Genomic DNA, 18,471 nt, shown 5'->3' with positions numbered 1-18,471 from the left:
CTGGTTGTACCACTCTTCTACTGTATAACATTGGGTTTTAGTTTCTCTGTGCATCAGCTTGATTATCTGTAAAATGGATATGCTAATATATACCCTCATAGGGTAGGGGATTCAATTATTTATTCAACAAAATGTACTGAACTTCATAATGTTCCAGACTCTGTTTTGGGTGGTAAGAGACTATAGTAAAGAAAATGGATAAAAATGTTCATTCTTCTTTGAGTGATGAAATAAGGTTTATATGATACACATACACACAGAGTATAACTTAAAATTGTTTTTAACGTTTATTTTTGAGAGAGAGAGACATAGTGTGAGTGGGGGAGGGACATAGAGAGAGGGAGACACAGAATCTGAAGCAGGCTTCAGGCTCTGAGCTGTCCACACAGAGCCCAACGCAGGACTCGAACCCACAAACCGGTATGCGAGATCATGACCTGAGCCGGAGTTGGACATTTAACCAACTGAACCACCCAGGAGCCCCTAAAGTAAACTTTTGAAAATGTAGCACACAGAAGATGATCTAACCCAGCAAACATGCTCAGTAAAAGATCTTAACATATTCCTACCTCAGGGCTTTTGCACCTGCTGGCTCCTGTGCCTGTAGTGCTCATCCTTAAGTATTTTACATGGCTCACTGCCTCCCTCCTATGGGTTTGGTCAGATACCATTTTCTCACTGGGCTTCCACTGACCGCTCTGTTTTAAATGGTAAGCCACAGCCCTTCCCTGAACCCTGTTTCCCTCTGCTTTCTATTTCCCCGTGGCATTAGCATTTGGTTATACACTATATATTTTACTTACTTACTGGTTTATTATCTGTCCTTTTCAGAATGTAAGCTCTGGTAGGGCAGGCATTTTTTCTGTTAAGGTTACTGTAGTCTCCTCAGAACTTAAAGCAGCCTCTGGCTTTTAGTAAGCTCTTAAAAATTGGTTCTTGAGTGAATGAATGTAGACCACAAAGAGCGAACTAGACAGTAATAAATGTGGAAAATAATGCATGTTCTCTCTTTTGAACTTTATTTTTTCAGTTCTAAGGTTCTTGTGAATTTGTAGCATTTTTAAACACCAGGGCTGTGTGAATTAAAGGTTCACTGTTTCATAATGACATATACTCTCTTTCCCTTAGCATACTATAAGCAGGGTTTGTAAGTTAAGGAACCTTAGGTATTAGGTGAGTTTTAAGGATGTGTAAGAAAAAATATTAAGGAAAATGAAGACACATAGGGATTTTATATGTGTGATTTTTTTAAAATATGAGTCCTATGAAGTTACAGAAGAGTATGTACAGTATGCTTTTCATTAATATATAGTTAAAATGCAAAGAATTATGCCCCCTCAGTATACACGTGTAGACATATACCCAGCCACTCACCCTTCTACAATTTGTCTTTCTTTGTCATGTATACATGCCAGTTTGGTAAAGTTATAAGGAAATGTTTGGGAATATTAAACACCATATTCAGAATAACATTTGGTGAGAGAAGGAAGGTGAGAAAAGTAATTAGGAATATGCAGAGGGCTTCAGAGATAGTTACTTTATTTCTTTAGTTGGCTCAAAGGTACAAAATTATAGAAACGTTAGGAAAATTCAAACAACGTGAAATGTAGTCTGGTCCTTAGAGTTTCCTTTATCTGTAAAATGAGCTCATTAAGTTTTTACGTATTAGTATAGTTCCAGTTCTTCAATAAAATTTACCTTGCCGTATGTTACCTGAGTTGACTTTCCTCTTTTTACCAAATGTTCTTCAAATGCTGCTGAATGACTTCATAAACCATGTTGCTGGCTGTGGGTTTGTGTCTTTAAAAGAATGTGGGTTTTTCAAGTGAATAGCTTTACAATGTTTTTTTCACCATACAACTTGTTTAAAAGAAAAAACGTAACACATCTTTTGTGAGATATTTATATAGAGGTTTTCTTACACATATATTAAAGTATATAAAATCTGGTAAATGAAGGATTGGCACCTAGTTTGAAGCCAGCAAATGTTGAAAATTTTTTTCCCAAACTCTTAAAGGCATTTGACAAATTATATATGCCAATATGTTGAGGATTTCCTTTGGTTTCTCAAGGATCACTACAAATAACATTTCTTGTTTGATTTCTGTCCTTCAAAAAAGATGTGTTTTGTCTTTGAGTCATGGTGTTTGAAGTTTCCAAGCCTTTCAAGTTTTCAGAGTATTTCTTGCGTCTCTTCTACAAAAGGGGCATTTTCATTTTGCTATCGTCACAAAACTTAAATATCATGAGCTTTAAATTTATTTGAGATTACAAAAGAGTTTCTATGACTGACTTAGGACACCTGGCAAAATACACCATGAAGGCAGTACATTTTATGCAGGTAATGTGTTCCTGAAGGCCTTGCAGGGTTTAAAACCCACATGGTTCCAAAGTTACACCCTTGAGTCTGTTTCAGGGATTTCAGGTTATCAGCTGAAGTGGGGCTTCTATGAAGTCACTGAAATACTGTAATTCACTCCTACATCACTCCTCCCCCTCATCTGGAAATTGTGCAGTTCTCCACAGACCTTTAATATTTATGGGGGGTGAGGCGGGCCTATTTTCCATTTGCTCACAAAGGCTTAGAAGGTAAGGTTCCTGTGTTTTGATAAAACAAGGAAGAAGTGTTGTACTAACATGCACAGAGAGCCCTTCTTTCTGGTTGCTTTGGTAGGTGGTTCTAGGTTGGACCCCACGGGCTCCTTCGTCCCAACGAATACCAAACAAGCTCTGTCCAACATGCTGCAGCGGCGCTCGGGGGCCATGATGCAGCCGCCGCCCCTCCACGCCATCACATCGCAGCAGCAGCTGATACAGATGAAGCTTCTGCAGCAGCAGCAGCAGCAGCGGCTTCTCCGGCAAGCCCAGGCTCGACCTTTCCAGCAGGTTTGTCCAGATCCAGCAATGGAGTCCTCTGTGTTTTGGTAGCGCCTCTAGTTGGGGATGAGTGTGGGGTCTGTGGCATATCCCTCCTGCCTGTGTATCCCCGAAATCGTATATGAACGCAGGCTTGCCTCTCCTCCAGGCTTGTAAATACTTTTCCTCCCGTGTATTTTGCTATTATCACTGATCAGATGAGAACTTTGGAAGTATCTTAAGTTCATTAAAAGTATGCCTTTAGAACAACAACAAGGGCTGATGACTTTCTAGTCACTTAGAAGCAGCAGGTTTTTCATCCTTGTAGTGACCCTCGCTGAGCCCTCTTTCCCTATAATTAGCACCATATTCTGTACTCCTTCGAGCTTTACTTTCATGTATTTTTAGTAGATTTATTACCCTGAAGTTGTATCTCTAAAATCCTGATGGTTCTTAGGTTTCTCCCTGTAGTTCCCTGCATAGATTCTACGTTCAGTATGTGCTTAATAGTAAGACCTATAGCAAAGAATATAGTACAAATAATAGTCAGTGTATAGATACCTTCAATTTCATTCTTGAATTCATACTGCTGTTTTTATGCCTTCTAACTCAATTGTCTTTAACTTTTGAGATGACAGTGATTGTTTAACAAGACAATGGTGGCCATCATACACAGCATAGTTATTGGCTCATGAAGCCCACACGTCTGTACAAATAAATAAAATAGAAAAGGAGGTGAAATTGGGACTTTTTTTTTTTAAGCCAGTTTCTACATACTTTTAATACTTTGCAATTTTGCTAAAAAATATTAGTGATGATGATAATAGCAGCTAACACCAGTAGAGCACTTACTATTTGCCAAAACATTTCGAAGCCCTTTAAATGTGTTAGTTACCTTAGATCCCACAATATCCCACAACAACGCTGTGATTTAGGTACTTTCTTGAACCTCAAAGGAAGTAGCCAATCTGCATGTGTATCCTGCTTTAAAAGAAACCATAAAACTTTCAGATGAGCAAGAAATTTTAATGCTTCTACAAATATTCTTTGTATTTTGGATAACTTTCTAGGCATGTGTCCATTATATAACTTAGGACATTTTTGCGGTCAGTCCATCCACTTAGTGATTTGGGCGTTTGAGGGTGGGAGGGTTAGTTATACATTCTTAAAAATGGTTTTGTTTTTTACCTATATTATAAGAAGGACAGGGAAGAGGAAACTAGTCCAATTGTATGGGGATGCAAAGCCCAGTCACTGCATGCTTTTCTCTTTCAGACCTCTAGCAATTGCTCAAACTCCCTGGGTGTTAGGTAAGGGGCCTGAGTTGCTTCTTACACAGAAATGATGAGGATTGGATATCAAGAAATCGTTATTTTGTTTAAATAAGCAGCAATTTTAAAACGTGAGCCATTAAAAACCTCAGTAGGATTTTAGCTATTCTTGGGGATGAACAAAAATATAGTATTGTTTCAAGTCCTTGTCAAGATTATACAAAAAACTTGCTCTACATTGAGTAACCATCCCCACAGCATGAATTCAGTTCCCTTTTAATTTAATATATGACTAAGTAAAACTTGCCTTCCAATAAGTTTATTTTTTTATGTCTACTTTTTGTTTCTTTTTATGGAGAGAGAGAGAGAGTGAGAGCATGAGTCAGGGAAGGATGGAGAGAAAGGGAGACAGAGAATTCAAAGCAGGCTCCGCACTGTCAGCACAGAGCCTGATGCAGGGCTTGACTCATAAACCGTGAGATCATGACCTGAGCCGAAATCGAGTCAGACACTTACCCGACTTAGCCACCCAGGCACTCCTCTTTTTCTGATTCTTTTTGCTAACTCCTTTTTCCCCCTTTTTTTTCTTTTTCTTGTTACTCTTTTATTATTTTTTTTTTAATATTTCTTAATGATTGTTTATTTTTGAGGGGGAGAAAGGAATAGACAGGGAGACAGAGGATCCAAAGCAGGCTCTGTGCTGATAGCAGAGAGCCCAACGTTGGGTCAAACCCACAAATCGTAAGATCATGACCTGAGCCGAAGTCGGACGCTTAACCCACTAAGCCACCCGCCCTTCCTGTTACCCTTTTTGTTTTACCATTCTTCAAGTGTTATATATTTGAGGGGAAATAACATTTTTTTTAAGGAAGAGACATACATGCATGGTGCAGTGGTATGGTTGAATGGTCCTACACAGAGTCACTGAGATTATACATAGCATTTGTCAGAGTGCCTGTACCTAGGAGGTCCTGAGGAAATGTTAGTTCCTCTCCTCTCATGTACAAACTATTAATATACCTGGATTCTAGTTAAATCTGGTATTGTGGCAGAAAAAAATTCTGTGGTAATCCTTAAAAAACTAGAATAAGAGCAGAATGATTTGGAATATTTGTGATGTTGATAAATTGCTTTAATGTATGGTTCTGGATGCAGTTGTTTTTCTAATAAGTACTCACTTATGTCCTTCGTGATAAGAAATGATGGAGAAATGTTCATTCTCATTTTGGCCAGGACCCAGTTAAATGCCTACACATAATGTGATTCTCTCTAGCTACATAAGCACTTGTGATATCTTTTTCTCTTGTGAAATAGAAATCATTGATCTTCTTATCCTTAGCAATTCTCTAATTCTGGGAATCCATTAACTTAAGTGTAACAAACATGTTGGAGAATTTCAGACATCAGGTCTTATACTCTGTATCATGTTTACATGGTAGTGAGCAGAGGGTAGAAATTTATGAAAGGCTTATCAAACGAATGTATGTTTTGGGAAACTATTTCCAGGATCCTAGAGCTTCCTAGTAGCCTTAATCCTTAGCAGTCTGATTTTTATCCACAAACTCCTCTCAGCCATCCTTCTAGTGCTTCCAGAATCTGCTTCCAGCAGTGATCTCTACTGTGGTTCTTCTGAAAACCTAGCTGGGGCATGACAGGATGTAAATTCCTGGATTCTGGATATGTCTCATACCTTATGGAACCCTCTTTGCCTCTTCCCATCTTAATGGAAACAAGGTGATATATATAGGAGTCATCCAGCCTTAGATGGTGCACAAGAAAACTTCAGTTCCATTATAAATTAACTCTGTGTCCACTGCAGAAACTGAATATCAGCCTCAGTTGGTCATGGAAGTTTCTGTTATGGATCATTCTTATATTTCCTAAAGAACGTATTAAGACATTGGTATAGTGTCCAGAAAACAAATGCTTAAATAGCATGGATATTGTTAAGTCTTTTTAATCACATTATCTGATGTAATGGTTGTAATTGAGTGTATTTTCTTAGAGCTTTACTACCTATCAGTATGCATAAAGATATGTTGGCAAGGAAACTTGCTTTCATTGTTTTTAGTTAGTCTTCATCCAGGAAAGTAAAAGTGATCTGCTTCCCATCCCTTACTTGATGTCCCTTATCTAAATGGGACTCAGTGCCGTGATTGTGTTGCCCTTTTGTGCCTCAGAGCCTCATCTATACAGTGGAGCCAATGCAGTATTTACGTTACAGAGTTCTTGTGAAATTAACGTTTTAATACATGTAACAGCCCTTTACAACAGTGGCCGGCTCATAGTAAGTGCTCAAAAAATGTTAGCTGTCATACTTGTCGTTGCTGTTTTGTTAGTATCATTTTATGGATGTATTATTTCAAAGGACATCTCTATCACATAAAAATCTTTATTTTCCTAAAAACAGATGAAAAGAGAATTAAGAGCACATCCAATGCTTTACTTGTATCATCATATTAATTGTCCCTAGTAAGACTGGTGCTCAGTGGCTGCCCATGGAAGAGGCCAGTAAGAAGGAATGTTGTTTACTTTTCCACATAGCCATTTTGGTTTCTTAAAGTGGTATATTTTTACTGTCTAATTTTGTAATACAAACTTTCGAGGGGATAATTCCAACTGTAGTGTTAAAAATATCGCTGTTATATTTTCTACATATCCTATGGGAAGCATCACAAAATCTAAAATATTGGTGAAAATAATGCAAAATGCTGCTTAAATTGTTTTCCAGTCTCTTTTTTAGAGCCAATATTTTTCTTCTGACAGGAGGAACTTGCTTTCCTCACCCCCACTGTATCAATATTCTAGGGAAGGGGCTTTTGGAAGGCATCCTTAAGTTTTGATCCATGGAAAGGACTTAATTGTTTGCCTTGATTTGTGGTATAGCTTTATCCTAATTTCCCCGTTTTAGTGCACAAAACCCCTTTGTTGTTCTTTGTAATAATCAACACCAGCCAACTTATTTTAAGGAAGACAATACATGTAGCTTTCTTGATTAATTGTCTTTATTTAAAGAAAGACAATATATGTAGTTTAAATTGGCTGAGACAAATTTGGAAGAAGGCAATTGGTGATAGGCTACAGATAATCATATGGATAGAAGAGGAAGATTTCTGACAGAGGACAGAAATGGTGTGCCCAGTTAGAGCTAGTGGTTACTTTAAGAACATTACATTATTAACCACAGGGCAGGTGCCATCAATGTGTATCTAAATGAAGGAATTAGATCACTTACTAAAAGAACAATGACTGAGTCAGAGCCTCCCAGAGCAGTGAGCTCCCTGGCAAAAGTGAATTTGTAACACCCTAAAAACTTGCCTCTTGGATTGATGAAACCCATTTAAGTTGAATGACCACCCTTTATATGGTAATTGATCTCCTACCCTAGGGATGTGGCATCACCTTGGAATTTCTGAGTCCTTCCTTTATTCTCTCCCTCCCTCCCTCTCTAGTGGTATATTTCAAACATACAAGAATAGAAAATAGACCAAACACTAATGGATTTACTACCTAGCTTTACTGAATAATCCTGAAAAATTCTGCTCATATTTGCTCTAGATCCTCTAAGAAAATAAAAATAAAACAGTATGTGTACTCTCGTTTCCCTTTTTTCCTATAAAGAGGTAATCACTATCGTAAATTTAGTGTTTTTCTCATCAGTGTTTTTATGTTTCTGTATATTTTGCAACCATCAACATAAACATATATTACTTTCGGAATTGAAACTTAATATGATGGTTTCACACATATATTATTGTATTGTTTTAAAACTTTTTATTTCGACCAGTTTTGAATATCTACTTGTCACATGTAGTTTTATTCATTTGTCTTGGTTGATGCTAGTCCATTATGGATATTGATCTAATATTTGTCCATTCTCCTGTTGATGATCATTTATTTTCAATTTTTTTCTTACTGCTAATGCTATATTACTAGTATGTTACATTAAAAAAAATTTTTTTTTAATCTTTATTTTTGAGAGAGCGGAGACAGCGAGAGCGGGGGAGGGGCAGAGAGAGAGGGAGACACAGAATCTGAAGCAGGTTCCAGGCTCAGAGCTGTCACCACAGAGCCTGATGCGGGGCTCCAACTCACGGACCCTGAGATCATGCCCTGAGACGAAGCCGGACGCTTAACCGCAGAGCCACCCAGGCGCCCCTATTATGTTACATATTTTACGTTTCTTCTGCACATGCGGAGAGAGCTAGGGTATGTGTTTCCAAGTGGAAATGCTGGTTCGATTTCCAATGTGGTGATGATTCTCCTCAGTTATAAATGAATTTTCTCCTTTCTTCATATCTTCCCCCAACCCTTGATGTTGTCAGATTGTAACTTTCTCATTCAGAGCAGGTGAAACAGTACCATATTATGACATTTAAATTTGTATATCCCAATTATCTGTGAATTTAGGCATCTTTTTTTTTAACTGTATTAGCTAGTCAAGGTTTCCCTTCTGTAATTTTCCTGATAATATAAGCGCATTTCACAATACTTTTATTCTTATTTGCTAAAGGTACGCAGAATAGCCTTATTGAAACAATCGTTAGTTGTAGTAATTACCTTTAATGCATTCTCCTAGAGTGGATAATTTAAACACATCTCAATGGCAAAAATGAACTTCAGAGAAAACCCCTGAACTAGTAAATATGTCCTGAGCCCTATTATTTTGTTCGTTGGATGGAAAACGACCACATCCAGGGAAGTGGGTGCTTTGGTTATTAATATCTGGCATTTCTCCGTTTTTTTTGAATGATGAGGAAGATGTGCATTTTATTTGCTGAAATTATGATTGATTGGGTCCCTATAGTTTAGAAAATAGTGTACACAGCTTGATTATTAGGAGAGAGGAGACAAGATTAGGGGGTGATGAGAGTGGACGATTAATAGAATGGTCGTCGGATCCAAATACAAATGTACAGATGCCATGAATTATATACCTACACCTAAAATAGTGAGAAGAGATACTTCCTTGGGGAATTTTTCCTATAGTTTTTAGTCCTTAGTATAATAAAATACTTTTTCCTATTAGAGTTGGTAATCCTTTGCCTTATCTCTAAAACTCAGTGGGCAGAAAATGTTTAACATCTTAGACAAATGTCACTTGTACTCCGTTTATAAAAGTGGCTAAACAAGTGAATTATTTTCCTGAGAAATAGGAATTTTCCCCAATGTTTTTGGGGAAACAAATCAGATATTTTTCTAAACCAGATTCCCTCTTCCTTTGTAAACACTGGTGGCCCTGTAAATATTTGTTGTCTGATTTGGTTGATTGAATGAGTGATTGACATAATGCCCAGTTTTCATTTGTACTTCCTGAGGATGGAGCTAATTTCATCCTCCAACAATGTATGACCCCACTGACTTGTTCACTTAATGTTTTTTGCATTTAATGTGCCCCACATGTTCTGAGCTTTCCCACTGACTGTAGGCTAGGAAGGACTCTGGCACCCCTTTTGCTCCCAGTGGAGTTCCAACATCCCTTAGTTACCGTAAGTGTCTGTCTGATAGCTCCTCTGCTTCTTTTATGTCTGCATTTAACTTCTGGGTTGTGCTCTTCCATTATATGAATATTACCATTTATGTCCAGTCTATAGTACAGTGTTTGGTGTATGAATTAATAAAGCCTCTGCAGGGCCTGGGTTTTTTAAGTCTTGACTCCCTGAAACATTGTTTTAAAATGAACTGTTACATATGTATTGTGGCTACACACATCACTAGGCTAAAAAAAATCTTATCTGTATTGTCTGCCGTTTTCTTGCTGTCCCCTTTCTGTAGGACTTCTGTAACTCTGCTGTCTCCCTTCTGGAAGACTTTGACAACATAATGGTAACACCCCCGCTGTCATTCCTTTTTCTTTTTCTTTTTTTTTTTTTTTAAGTAAACTTTTGTAGCATTACTCTTTGAACATCAAAGTGAGAAGTGGGTTATTCCTCTATAGTTGGTAAAAATTACAGTCTTCATTTCACTGTTATTCACTTGGTTTATGTTTGAGACTGTAACACAGAATCATGAATGCATCGGCCCTGTTTGATTTAATGGGATTTATTTCTGAAAGTTTTCTCCTTTGATTGCCTCATGATTTTCATCATTTATGTGTACGGTTTAGACACCAATGGACATTCATGACCTGGGCTTGGGAACATAGACCAGTTCGTGCACCTTCATCTCAGTTACAGTTTTGAACGCATCTTTTCCTGAGCTCTTGCTTCCCTTTGTGGTAATTCACATCATTAGCAGAGGAACGCATGGCATGCTGATTCATAGGCCAGTGCAAGATAATGAAAACTGTGGTTATGAAACATACCCTTCTCATCACATCCCACCCACTGGCTATTCTGAAATTCTCAACAGAACGCATCATCTCTATTTTCTTTCCGGTGCGGAGAAGGTGTTTTTTCGAGCACAGGTCTTGTGCATGCATGTCATAAGACATTCACCTCTGCTGCTTTGCCTGGGCTAGCTAAGAATGCATGTTTTGCATTAAATTACTTATAGGTTTCTGTATCAGGTAGCCAACCCACAACATAAACCCAAGAAGCATTAGAATAAAAAAGAGCACACATCTCAGATGTGAATGTAAGTCAACTTGTTTCACTGCCAATTTTAATGGGTAACATTTTCTATACGTTGGTGAAAATGTCTGTAATGCATATTCAAACTCTGAAAATATTTAGGTTATTAAATACTTGTTATATAGGCAATTTTTTTCATAGCTATTCAGCAAAGTTTGGAGATTTCTGAAAAGAATCAATTTTTCTGTCAATTTTTCTTGACGCTTTGTGGTATACAGAGAACAGGTGAGGTTTTTATTGAAAAAACTTGAATTAAACTTTATCAAATTAAAAATATTTTGGAGATAGCTTATGTTTGCTGTTGGGCATTTTGTTCAGATGATCATGTAATTTGGATAAAAGAAAATTTGCATCAATCATTGATTTTACTTTTTTTGACACCAAATATTTGTCAAGTATTAAAGTCAACAGGTTCTATGCTTTCATTCAAAATAATGGAAATGTGTATATATATCTATGCTGTCCTTTTCACCATTCTTATTTTCCTTTAATATTCTCCAGGGTTAAGAATGTCATGAATGTATATACTAAACCAATCATATATTCATCATTTATGGGCATATTAATAGAATATATTGTAAAAGTTCATTATTGTGTGAGGTGTTTATTTTAGAATGATTCAGTTTGTTCCAGCCATTAATGTTACTGTTAGTTGATTCCCAACCAACTTTAATTTTATATGAAAGCGTTATAAAAGAATCAAGCATAACTGGTCAACTGGACCTCTTGTAATTATAGAATTTTCTCTATGTCTATTGTCTGTAATCAAAATACACCAGTGTGATGTTATGACCATAATTTCTGGTTCACACCATGTGTTGTTTTAGCCTTGGGCACCATTACTCAGTATCTTCCAAACTAGTACTAACAAATAAAACCCTTTTTGCTAGGTGACTCACAAAACATTACCCACTGACTTATTATCCTTCAATCAGCATTATCAGAAAGTCACAAAATCTGGCTGTGGTTTTTCAGGTACAACTTGTCTCTCTGAGACACTGAAACACCCTTGAAAAGTTACTAAGTAGGGATTTCAAATCATTGCTAGTGAACTGAGTGAACAGAAAAATCCCTGCTCCTGAGTTGCTGCTGATTGTAATGCTTACTGTCTGCCTATTGTAGGATTAACCAACTCTTTCGGAAAGAGGTCTTCACATTTGTTCAGTTGACTAAGGGGGAGTAATTGCTAAATGAAGAGAACAAGACCCAGAAGAATGAAAATGATGATTTACCAAGAACTTTAAAGTTACTGGATGCATTTATTTCAAGTTATGCAAATCATTTCAAATTATGCGAAAGGACTTTGAGTCAACACCTCTTTGAGTTCAGATAGTTCTCTTGTCTAGTTACAAATAAAGCAGGAAGAGAGAGTTGTTCTTATAAAGGCCAGGAAAATTAGTTACTATTGAATAGCACAGCTTTTTAAGAAGCTTTTAGAAAGTGGGTTTTTTTTTTTGTAAAATGCGTTGGATTTACGTTTCTTCTGTAGAAGCAAGCGTGAAGCAAAATGCATAGAAATGAACTTGAGAGACTACACGTAGGAATTTTTCTCAGAGAGCAATGTAGCGTTGAGTGTATGTGATTATCAGAACTTCCCAGTTAATTGTGGTTTATTACTTTAGCACATGTAAGTTGGGTATCTGAGCCATGGGGGCTTGAACAGGGGCACAAACATGTCTTATTTTCTTTTCCAGTAATGTGCTCAAAGGCAAATGGCAGCTGGCTAGGCACAAATATTCGGTCAAAAACCAGCCTCTTGAATTATCCTTTGCAAAAATATGAAGTTAATGTTACCTTTGATTGTTTAAGTTAGACAGAATAAATCAAGAGGGAGAAATGGAGCTAGTTTTCAGATATTGATGCAGGTAACAAGAAGTAATCATTAGAATGATAGATGCTAATAATTAAAACTGAATTTTCGAAATAAAAGATTGTGCTAAAAAATATGGAGCAATTGGAAAGCACTTGGTAAACTAATATATGCTGAAATATAAATCCCAGTTTACTTCTAGAACTCTTGGTTAACAGATAAACTAAATTGAGTCTTAGATTTTCTCAATAGTATTTATTGAGCTGTTACTATATGCCAGACACCATGCTAGAAACTGCTTAAAAATAAATCTTAGAAAGTTTTCAGAAAATAACAGATAAATAGATTACGTGTAACTAAGGTGACCATATTTCCTGATTTGCCAAGCATGGTTCCACTCTGTACCTCTTGTCCTGGCCTCTCCTTGTTTGGATGATACAATGCATAGTCTGTTCTTGATTTGATGTAGCAAAACTACCCTGCCAACTTTAAGAAACTTACTAAATCTTCGTCTTTAGTATCCTTGCTTATTCCCACATTATAGCCCTTGGTTAGCATTTGTAAAGTCTTTCAAATTACTGAAGAGCTTTCCTTATTCATTCTTTATTCAACACATTCAACTATTTCTACAAATTGACAGAATGTTTGACATAATGTTTCTAGCATTATTCTCAGGAAAAACAAAAATAGGGCATTTTAGTTTGGTGGGAGAGAATGGGATATTTTTCATTCAAGGAAACATGATGATACAGCTATGCACAGAGCACGTGGGGACTGGTGGCCAACTCAGAGTGTTTGATTTTCCCAGGAATGATATTGTGTATCTCAATTATTACCTACTGTACTTAAGTCGGGGAAAAATTGGAGGTAGGAGGTATACAGTATGTCCATAAATAAATAGTTTCCCTTTAGGCAAAAAATGATTAACAAAGAATGCATGAATTTTACAGTGTAAAACCTGTCTCTGAAATTTCTTATCCCTTTCTCTTTGCTTCTTCAAAAGTTAGTGGTTTTCCTTGAATGTTAATTTTGTGATTTTTCTTTTTATGTAGAATAGTTTTAAATTCATATTTCTTTAATGTCCATGATTGCAACTGTAACTTGTCAATAAAAGTGTTGCACGGTAACTCAGATATTTACCTTATTAGTATTCTGGGTGTCTCCACATGTAAGTCATAGTTCATTTCATAGGGTTCTTCACTAAGCAAAGGAAGAGTGAAGAATTTGAAAATATCTTTATGCATCTGCATGTAGCCATCATATACAGATCACATCTTGTTTCCTTTTAAACCAAAGCAGGATGTGGGAATTGTAGACCACTTCTGGATATCATGACTTTAACTCAAATATATAAGTAACTTATTTTTCCCCCTTCTGTAAAAATGATAATATGAAAATATTTGTCCCCCACAAAGAAGCAAAATCGTATCTTGCAGGGACCTTGTACGACAGTGTCCGGGAGCACTGAATTAAGGATTAGCATTTAAGGAAGTGGTTGATTTAATGACTTCTAGGCATAGTGTTTGAAAAATCAAAAACCTTTCAAATAGTCTGGGAGGGGAATAGTGGTAGGGCCTGGATGGTCACACTGCCATGGAATGACTTTTCATAGAGGGAGTTTGGGATATTTTCCTTAGATTCAAGTGCATATAGAGTAAATATAGACACAGTTGCACTTAGATTAACCAGCTAAAGCCTGAGGATATCTTCATGGTACCCTATTCTGGAAATGTAGATTCTTGTTGAAGCTATTATACGCACTCTCAGAAATTTTGTATTTGGTCCATATATGGGTGGATAGTCACCTTAGGAAAGGCTGAAGTTTCATAAATGCCCTCAAGTGATTTTATATGAGGAACCGAGAAAGGATTTTACTATATAATATATGCATTTCGTTTCAGCATTTCAGTAAGAAGTCTTTATAGATATCTTGGGTTTTTTTTTGTTGTTGGAGTGAGTTTTAAAGGCTATATATCCGTAAAGAATAAGTACCAAGTGAGGATTTAAATATTTCCATTTTTAATATTGCATATGGAGACATCTTGTCCTAACAGAAAGAGCCCTGGACTTAGGGATCAGACTCACCTGCGTTCAGATAATAGCTCTGCCAGGTCTAGCTCAATGAGCTTGCTAAGCTGCTTAAGCTCGTTGAGCCTGGCTTCTTCTATCTGAAGAATGTAAGTGAGGACGATACTTTCTTCCCTGCAGATTTATTGTGAGAAAATGGGGGTGAGAACAAGAAGTCCAGTCTCTGGAATAGAATAGATGTCCGATAATTGTTGGTGTTCACCCTCTAAAGCTAAATGCTTGTCACTTTCTGCCTGCTAGAAAAATCTATACTACTTTCCAAGCACATTAAATGGTTTTATATAACTATAATTTAACACTTTTGAAAAATGCGGACATCTATAAGACAAGAGTAAAATATTTTGGAATAAACCCCATTCTGTGTAATTAGTAAGTGCTGTAAAAATCTAGGGATGGTTGGAAACTAGACCTCTTTCCATGATGATTACTGCAAGCTTCCATGAAATAGCTTCTGACACCATAACATAAAACACATCCAGTGGCTCTTAGATTTATTTTTCAAAGGGCAAAACATGTATTAAATTAAGACTGGTGAGCAGATGTTAATTGGTTTTATTTTATTATTGTCAGAGTTACATTTGCAGTTAATGTATTGTGAATTTTTATTGATAGTTATTCTAATTGATGATTAGTCATAGGAGATGCAAATTCATCTCTTGACCACATGGTTAAATAGACAATTGGTAGGTCACCGTGAAGAACCTTCATTAAAAAGCAATGAAATTTGTACCTCGTATTCTCTTTTTTTATGGGCACAGAATGGTACAACTCCGTGCTTTCAGATTTCACACAGCCTCATGCCTTTCACTCGAAAGTGGCATTTGTATCCTGGGGTGTACAGCAGAGCTGTTTCAGAGCCTCTCTGATAAGTAGACCGTTGGTTATTTTGGCTTGTATTTAATGTATGTATTATTGTTGGGACATCTATAGTTTTTGGCAGAAATGATAAGTTTAATAGTCTCTACACACATAGAAAAAGTTCTATTTAATGCTGTTTGGAAAACTCCAAATTCTGTAGTCATCTAATAAGATTTGGTGTCATGGGTTATTGGGGTTCTTAGCCAGGAGTGCAAATCAAGTTCTTGCTGTTATGATCAAGAGTTTGCTTTGGCTTTGTTTTCCAGGGCCCGCCAGGGGACCAGGCTGCTCTCTTTGCTGCACAAGCACGGCCCTCCCCTCAGCTCCCCCAGTATCCAGGGCTGCAGCAAGCACAGGTACCCACATTTGCCTTGTAGATGCTGCTGGGATTTTTAATGTTGTTTATTTGAAGTGGGAAACCAAGTGAATAGGATATCAGCTCCCTTACGGGGTTTAGAAGGTAGTACTTCTGCTTATAGGTTGGAGTTGACATCTTAAAAAAATGCATCACCAGTGATGAACAAACCTTCGGACTGAATGAAGAGCATAAAACATTTTAAAGAGTTCTTGATTTAAAAATCTAATCATTCTATTAACGATGATGGTAGGTGTTGAAATGCTTAACAGTCCCAGAGTACTTATTTTACTTTATAATAAATACTGATGTAATTCGTGAATGAATTTATCCTATTGAAAGATAGGTTTGCAGAGAATCATGGTAGAGTGAGAAGGTAATTGGCCTTGGAATTAGACCTTGGCACAATTCCTGACACCTTTCTAGCTGTGTAACATTGTGCATGTTATTCTGTCTTGGTTTCCTTCTTTGTCAAATAGAGATGAGCATTGTGAGAATTTAAGAACCTGTGGAACCAGCACAGCACCAGATCCATGGTAGCCACTCAACAAATGATGGACTTGCCTTAATATAATGCAACTCTTGAGCTATTTTTTTTCTAGTAATTTTGTTGTTTCTGCTTCTGTATACTTTTACTTTGTCCCTTTCATAATTAGGAGCCCGGGGATGTTGGCAAGACAGCTCGTGGGGCTAACATGTCACACTATGCCCACAGATGAAAGGCAATCTGAGATTGGCTCTCAGACGTGCCGAGCCCCACAGCCAGATCCTTGCATCCTGTCAGCTGGAAGTTGATTAGTCGTTACTGTGTCTTCCGAGTCAGAGCCGTGAACTAGAATGTGGTTCTTTGAGGATTGAAGAGCAGGTTTCTTCTTAAATCAGCATTCCATTCTATAAATTGTAGTCACCCAGCAGAACCTTATTACATTTTTTATTTACATTAGGTGTTAAGATATAAACACTCATATAGTAATATTGAATAAAAAAATTAAATATTCAGAGTATTGGTAGAATGCTGAAAAAAGGGTGTAGCCCATCCAGGTCTAGAGGATATCGAATATTCCCCAGTTGTACCTTACTCTCTGGTTAAGGTATTGGTTGGTCTGGGTTTTTTTGGGTTTTGTTTGTTTATTTGTTTTGGTAACTGGTTAGTCACTACAGGCAAATTCATCAGCTCCAAGGAGGTATAGTTCCGTATCAGGAAAGCGTACTCTATAATTTTAATGTACATTGGACATGGATAGCTTTTCTTTCTAATTTTGGAAATGAAATTAATTATGCTTGGGATCTGTTGAACATTGATGTCATCTGTGTACTTCAGGTTTGGATGCTTACCTGATAATTTCTATAAAAAAATGTATCCTTCTTTCCCTCAAAACAAGCAACTGATTCTAAAACTGATCTCTTAACCCAAATGAGGATTCATTTTTATTTTTAATTGAAATTTCTGGTGAATCATTATCCACCTAGTTCATTCTATAGCTTTCTTGCTAGCCTCTTGCTTCCAGAGTAGTCTTCCTCATATGTTGAGTTATTAGAGCTTTAGAGAACAGTGGCTTTCAGGGAGCTCCTTCTGGGGTTGTTTTTGCCCCCTATGACTCAGTGATAGCAAAGGTGGTGCTTACTGAAACATTAATTTAACTCCTTGTGCCCATACCTCCAGACCATGCCCCAGGGCTATACGATGTATGGAACGCAGATGCCTTTGCAGCAGACCCCTCAGCAGCAGGCTGGTGGCGTGGTCCTCTCTCCTAGCTATAACTCCAGGACCTATCCGGCCACACATTCCAACCCGGCGCTAATGGAAAGACTCAGACAGATGCAGCAGCAGCCCAGTGGCTATGTTCAGCAGCAGGCGTCACCGTACCTGCAGCCCTTGACCAGCTCTCAGAGGTGATACATGTAGAAATAATGATTTCAATAGTAGACACTCAAATTCTTGTCTTTGTTATGCATTGTCTAGGGCATGGCGCTTTATAATTGTTTTTATGAGCTTGCATATTTGCATATCATTTGCATTGTGTCATCTCATTTTTAGTAGCATCCAGACAGAGGATCAAAATCAGCAGTGCCCCATCTTGTTTATTTCATTCAAGGCCTCTGAGGTTTAACTCACATCTGCCATAGTATGGATGTAATAGTTTAGATAATGCTAATATGTTAGCTCCATTGTTTCTGTTCTTTTAAACAGATGTTTGGCTAACAATATCCTACTATGAAAAATTGGTGATGATTGTTAGCATTGCCTGACTAGGATACTTTGGAGCTGTAAAGTCTGTGATTGGAATACTCGTTGTGCATGGTGCCCGTAAGAGTTTTGTTATCTTGTCATCCCCTTTTCTGCTGCAGGTATGGTTGGCAAAACAGGATGGTGAAAGACTCTTTCTCCATTCTTGCTGTACTTGGATCCCATAGACATCATGCATGGTAGCCACCAGCTATGCATGGCTATTTAAGTTTAGACTAATCAAAGTTAAATGAAAAGTTTAATTTCTCCGTCACACCTGTTACATTTGAAGTGTTCAGTGGCCACATGCCGCCAAGCAGAGCCAACTCTGAAAGTGTGTGACCTGTGCAGTCACATGGTGGGCTGTGCTATAGAAGGCCCCCAGGCTTAATTGAATGCTCTCCTGTCACGTTCTTGAAAATCCTACTTGTTTT

General features: G+C 37.3%; 1 protein-coding gene across 7 annotated transcripts in view; it reads left to right on the top strand.

Annotated features, from left to right (window-relative positions):
• MED12L (mediator complex subunit 12L) overlaps positions 1-18,471 on the top strand; it is a 334,106-nt gene that overhangs the window by 294,130 nt on the left and 21,505 nt on the right. For 4 of the 7 annotated variants that reach the window (XM_053221298.1, XM_053221301.1, XM_053221302.1 and 1 more), the window contains 3 exons: positions 2,675-2,886; positions 15,722-15,811; positions 17,474-17,703. In XM_053221298.1, the coding sequence (XP_053077273.1) occupies positions 2,675-2,886; positions 15,722-15,811; positions 17,474-17,703 (532 nt within the window). Of the gene's footprint in view, positions 1-2,674; positions 2,887-9,902; positions 9,954-15,721; positions 15,812-17,473; positions 17,704-18,471 lie in introns of all 7 variants that reach the window. The other 3 variants (XM_053221297.1, XM_053221299.1, XM_053221300.1) reach the window with 1 other exon arrangement.

Source organism: Acinonyx jubatus, chromosome C2 (genome assembly GCF_027475565.1).
Source record: "Acinonyx jubatus isolate Ajub_Pintada_27869175 chromosome C2, VMU_Ajub_asm_v1.0, whole genome shotgun sequence".
NCBI classification, from domain to species: Eukaryota; Metazoa; Chordata; class Mammalia; order Carnivora; family Felidae; genus Acinonyx; species Acinonyx jubatus.
Note: the sequence above shows the minus strand (reverse complement) of the source record. Positions and strands in the feature narration are given on the sequence as shown.